The sequence below is a fragment of the Colobus angolensis genome, unplaced genomic scaffold, assembly GCF_000951035.1.
Source record: "Colobus angolensis palliatus isolate OR3802 unplaced genomic scaffold, Cang.pa_1.0 Scaffold166, whole genome shotgun sequence".
Lineage (NCBI taxonomy): Eukaryota > Metazoa > Chordata > Mammalia > Primates > Cercopithecidae > Colobus > Colobus angolensis.
This window is the reverse complement of record NW_012114777.1, coordinates 3,495,487-3,501,719: the sequence shown is the minus strand read 5'-3', so window position 1 is coordinate 3,501,719 and position 6,233 is coordinate 3,495,487. Positions and strand designations below refer to the sequence as shown.

Genomic DNA, 6,233 nt, shown 5'->3' with positions numbered 1-6,233 from the left:
GGCGCCTGTAGTCCCAGCTACTCGGGAGGCTGAGGCAGGAGAATGGCGTGAACCTGGGAGGCGGAGCTTACAGTGAGCTGAGGTCTGGCCGCTGCACTCCAGCCTGGGCGACAGAGCGAGACTCCGTCTCAAAAAAAAATAATAAAATAAAAAAAAAAAACATGAGAAAGCATATGTTTGAAAAGAAGCTTGAACTTATTCAAGCTTTACTTGCCCAAATCTGAATTCTACTAAGGATCCTAAAAGTCTCTGGTTACACAGTTCCAGTAGGGTCTCTGAGAAGAGACCATTCATTCAACATGGCCATGAGGGTTCATCTCCTCCCCCAGCTCAGCAGGAGCTACCTCAGCAGGCTCTTCTCCCCAGAAGAGGTCACTGCCAAAGCTGAACCCTGGAATAGCTCCCTTCCTAATATGGCCATTTCCTCAACTAGGACAATCCCATGTTACACAGCCGCCTAGATGCTCCCTGCCCCTACCCACACACAGTACCCCTTTCCTGGAGCCCTTTCCCGGTGCTCAGCATGAACACGTTTCCTCTGGGATAATGAGCTCAGGTGACTGTGTGTGCTCTGAGGTCCCCCTAACTGAGAAGTTTTCACATTTACGTGTGTATGCTTTCCATGCCCTTTTGCACAACTTAAATTCAGACACTACATTCTCAATTTACAAGGCAGAAAATTTTCAAAGCCATCAATACTGTACTTTGCTTTTGAATAACAGGAAAAACAAGACAAATAAAATGATATAGATGTCCCTCTCCTTTCCAAGAAAACAATACAATCAAGACAGAAAGTGAAGAATAAGACTTTGAATTCTATACCAGCAGGAAAAATTAAGCTAGCAGATTTCTTAAAACAATTATGACCCCTTGAAGTTGTGTGACACTGAGTGACTTGTCTGGCTGGTAGCAGAACAGATATCACTCCTTGGCAGTAGTTTTGAAAGCCAGTATGCAATTTTTCCCTTTTACCTTCTGCCACATCACCAGCTCACAATGGCCACTCCACCGGCCTGGTCCTAGAGGACAATGACCCAAAGCCCAGAGTCCTCAGCTAGCCTGTGCTGAACACATAGGACAAATAAATTCCTATTTGTCCAGTTTAATCTGTGAAAGAAACCTTTGTGGTGTTAAGCCACTGAAATTTCAAGGTTGTTACCACAATATAACACAGCCTATCCTGCCAAGTACATGAAGTCAATCTTGGACACTAGTATTTTGCTAGGAAAGCGAAATTCCTTAGGTTTTTGAATTGCCAATGAGTTACACTCATGTTCTCGTGTATTTTGTAATCTCTTCTAATTATGTTATCGGTTTGCCTTTCTCGTTCTCAATCATATTTTCACTCTCCTGCTATCTGAATCAATTTTACCAGGGATTTATATATTTCAGTTTCCAAAGAGCCAGGTCCTTTCAAACTTTGCTGTTTCTAGTTCTTTCAGCTTCATCATGAAGGAAAAAGTCTAGCGTGGTGGTCAAGATCATGGGCTTGGAGCCAAATTCCCTACACTGGAATCCCAGCCTGGTCAGTGTCAGGCTGTGTGATCTACAAAAATGACCAATCCTCTTCTGCTTCTGTTTTCTCTCTGCAAAATAGGATGAGAGCACCTAACGCATTGAAAGGACTACTGCAGGTAAAACCATGCCTGGCACTTGTGTATGTTCAATAAATATTACTTATTAAAAAAAATTATGAATATACACACAAAGGATATCTTCTTCAATTTGAGATCCTAATTCTTCCTCATCAGCTCCAATTGCAATGTAGTCATCTAAAAACAGGCATAAAGAATTGTCAAGTTATTGTAACAGATTAAAAGAAAATTCTAATACCAGGTAATTAAACTGCATTTCTATTTCTTAAACCCCATTTGCCTGACATAAAGAAGTCATTCGGTTTAGTTGGTTAGAATCTGGTCACTTCACTGCCGACTAGACTCCTTTTCTGGGCTTCACCTGATACCCACAGTGCTCCTGCACTGACGACTCCTGATCCCTCAGGCATAGGAAGCAACTGATCTAGCAGGCAATTCATCTTTCATAACTCCATAAATTCTGGCTGCTCCAGCAGAGAGTAAAGAAAGTTACAGAAAGAACTGTCTTATCTCCTGTGACTCAGGCTTCAATGCAAAGAAACCATTCATTTAATCTGCCAATCACATATACAGACACACTCAGAAGACTCCTATACGAATATTCAAAAGAAAGAAATAAACTAGGAAGAGAAAAAAAAAAAAATATATATATATATATATATAAAGAGACAGTAAGGAAATCAAAGTAGAAAGGGCAGAGTAAGGAGAAATACAAGTCAAAGTAGCCATGGTGCAGAATGAGAGAAAAGAAAAAGGATGAATTCGCATAAAATGATAAATATTCCTGTATATAAAACTTTAAAGCCAAAATGTTACATGTTAATACTGGATACTTTCAAATTAAATTAAGCTCCCATACATAAATCAAGACTCATCCCTCTCTTAAATAGAAAATGGAAAACGCTCATACTGTATTGTCATACTATTTAACAATTCAGTATTGTTAACTCTCAATATAAGATCAGCGTACACAGTTTGCAGATTAAATTGTGGAGAAACAAAAGATTTATGAGAAAAAAGTATACATTACTATGAATTCAGGGAAAACATCCATGTATTAGAGGGAATCTATTTCTTACAATTACGTAGTAATAAGCAAATGCCCCAGTATTCCTCCTTCTCTCCCCCTTAACAGACCCCTATCAGCAACAACTTCTCTCCAAGCTAAGCAGCAGTGGGAGGGCTATCCACAGGGTGACACTCATCAAACAGCAATATAGAGTTGGAGATGGCAGTAGTTGGTGGTGGTGACCAAAGGGCTAAGAAATAACATGCGCTGGACTTACCCCCTGTTCGAAGAGCTGCCGCAAGCATCTCCCTACACTTCAACCGCACAGAATCAGAAGTGCTTGGTGCCCGAGGAAAGGATGAAACGTAAGTATCTCGAGCATGTGTCTCATCCTTTCTGTTGCTTACATTGCCACTGGAAGTACTGAAATACACACACACAAACACCCCAAAAAGAAATCAAGAACAATCCTCTCAAAGTAACAATATTACTATCATGCTGTAAAAACAAAATTTGGGGCCTAAATAAATGACACAGTATCTCAGTGACCTTTATATGAGGGGAAAAAAATTGCCTGCATACAGATTAAAAAGAAGTTAAAAAGTTCACAATTTAGTAAAGAGACAAGTATCGTGCCTTTTTTTAAAAAACTAAACATTTTATCTTTGATTCTCATTTTAAATATTAAGCAATATTTTTAATAGAGAAAATACCCATTATAGCTCAGTAAAACAAATGAAAAGTAATGATCTAGGTATAAGGAAAGGGATGAAGGGATGGGACCAGAGAATGACAGCTTTCTTTTTTTTTTTTTTGAGACAGAGTCTCGCTCTGTCGCCCAGGCTGGAGTGCAGTGGCATGATCTCAGCTCACTGCAATCTCCACCTCCCAGGTTCACGCCATTCTTCTGCCTCAGCCTCCCGAGTAGCTGGGACTACAGGCGCCTGCCACCACGCCTGGCTAATTTTTTGTATTTTTAGTACAGAGGGGGTTTCACCATGTTGGTCAGGCTGGTCTCGATCTCCTCACCTCGTGATCCACCCACCTCAGACTCCCAAAGTGCTGGGATTACAGGCCAGCCTTTTTTTTTGAGACGAAGTCTTGCTCTGTTACCCAGGCTGAAGTGCAGTGGTGCATTTCGACTCACTGCAAGCTCCGCCTCCCAGGATCACGCCAGAGAATGACAGCTATCAACCAAAACTAGAGACAGAGAGAGAGTGAGAGAGAAAATGCTAGAAAAATCCTGTTTCGCAGGGCACGGTGGCTCACACCTGTAATCCCAGCACTTTGAGAGGCCAAGACAGGCGATCACGAGGCCAGCAAATCCAGCCTGGGCAAAATGGTGAAACTCCATCTCTACTAAAAATACAAAAATTATCTAGGCGTGGTGGTGCCTGCCTGTAATCCCAGCTACTTGGGAGGTTGGGAGGCTGAGGCAGGAGAATCGCTTGAACCCAGGAGGCAGAGGTTTCAGTGAGCCAAGACTGCACCACTGCACTCCAGCCTGGGTGACATAGCAAGACTCCAACTAAAAAAAAAAAAAAAAGAGAGAAAAAGAAAAAGAAAAACTTTGTTCCACTTAGATAGTGAGGTCCCCAGTGAGACAAATACCATGTGTAATGATGAGTCGTGAGGCTACAAAATGGTGTGTTTCTCCCCAGAAACATCACCTCAGTATGAACATTTGGGAAGTTTTATAATTTTCCAGTCAACCTAATTCTTTCAATTGTTTCTGAGTAGCTTCTTACATTGGATTATCACTAAAATGGGTTCTTTCTAAAATAATCTTCATGATTACAATTAAGCTTTATCGCATTTAAGACAGCTGCAGTAACCCTTTTCAAAGACTGATTAAATCATCCACCATCCATAGATGTGACTTGCTGCAATGCTGCAAGAACATACTCCCTTGCCTTCTCTCCAAAACATAACCACTGTTAAACTTCACAAACAGGTGCCTGTGGGTAAGATGGTCATTAGTACCTTCTAAATTTAGTCAGTTCCTTTTTGAAGTCTTAGTGATTTCCCCCTGTATTCCCAAAATATTGATTCACACAGGTTTGTGTACAATGACTTTTCATACATTTTTCTCTCTATCAGACTGAGTTTCTCAAGAACAAAAACTAGGATTTACTTTTATGTTTTCATTATGTAGCATAATGCCTGTCAGTGATAAACAAATGAGCAAACCAATGTTTAAAAACCCATTTCTTTTTTTTTTTTTAAGACTCCAGTCTGAGCAACTGAGCAAGACTTTTCATAGCGGTGAACAGAGCAAGAGTTGTGCAGTGGTGCCATCATAGCTCATGCAGCTTTGAACTCCTGGGCTTAAGCAATCCTCCTGCCTCAGGAGGAACTCAGGTTACTCGGGAGGAACTAGGACTACAGGTGTATGCCACCATGCCCAATTAATTTTAAAAATATTTTTTGGCCAGGTAAGCTGGCTCATGCCTGTAATCCCAGGAGTTCAACAACAGCCTGGACAAAATAGTGAGACCCGGGGTCACCAAACACGGTGGTATGCACCTGTGGTCCTAGCTACTTGGGAGGCTGAAGTTGGGGGTGGGCTTGAGACTGAAAAGTTGAGGCTGCAGAGAGCCTTGACTATGCCACTGCACTCTAGCCTGGGTAAAAGAGCAAGACTCTGTCTCCAAAAAACAGTCCAACAAACAAATAAACCTTTTGTTTTTGGTAGAGAAAGGGTCTATGTTCTCCAGGCTGGTCTCGAACTCCTGACCTCAAGTGATAATTCCGTCTTGGCCTTCTAAAGTGCATTAGCCACCGTGCCAGGCCCCAAAACCCATTTCTTTTTTTTTTTTTTTTTTGAGACAGAGTCTCATTCTGTCACCCAGACTGGAATGCAGTGAAACAATCATGGCTCACTGCAGCCATGACCCCCAAGCTCAGGCGGTTCTCCTGCCTCAGCCTCCCAAGTAGCTGGGACCACAGGCATGTGCCATCACACCTGTCTAATGTTTTTTATTACTTGTAGAGACAGGGTCTCCCTATGTTGCTCGGGCTGGTCTCAAACTTCTGGGCTCAAGTGATCCCCCACCTTCGCCTCCTAAAAGTGCTGACATTACAGGTGTGAGTCACCACACCCAACCAAAAACCCACTTCTTAAACACTTTGATTAAATGCTTTTGCTTCTCTGTGTCTGCAGCCAAATGCTACACAGAAACCAAGAACCAAGGGAAACTGCCCACATGGACTGAGAAACTTTTCCTCACTAGTTTCACTATTGCTGGTCCCACTTCCTACATTCTGATCCTTCTCAATCCTCTTGCATTTCTGTGTGGGGGGGGAGGGGGGACTGGGGGGCGTGTGTAGATAGATACCAATCAGTTACTTTATCAGACTTCATACACAGTAATTTTCTTTTGCAGACAGGTTCTATATCTACACGTCAAGCACGTAAAACTGATAAAAGACAACAAGAGGCTGGGTGTGGTGGCTCACGCCAGTAATCCCAGTAGTGTGAGAGGCCAAGGTGGGTGGATCACTTGAGGTCAGGAGTTTGACACCAACCAGCCTGGCCAACATGACAAAACCCCATCTTTATTAAAAGTACAAAAATTAGCTGGGTGTGGTGACGTGCACCTCTAATCCCAGCTACTCGGGAGGCTGAG

The 6,233-nt window shown here is 42.3% G+C and overlaps 1 protein-coding gene across 3 annotated transcripts in view; it reads right to left on the bottom strand.

Moving 5' to 3' along the window:
• Positions 1-6,233, bottom strand: part of TCEA1 (transcription elongation factor A (SII), 1) — an 80,920-nt gene that overhangs the window by 37,849 nt on the left and 36,838 nt on the right. For all 3 annotated transcript variants that reach the window (XM_011937591.1, XM_011937592.1, XM_011937590.1), the window contains 2 exons: positions 2,882-3,027; positions 1,716-1,772 (listed from right to left, as the gene is read on the bottom strand). In XM_011937591.1, coding sequence (XP_011792981.1) covers positions 1,716-1,772; positions 2,882-3,027 — 203 coding nt within the window. The remainder of the gene's footprint in view (positions 1-1,715; positions 1,773-2,881; positions 3,028-6,233) is intronic.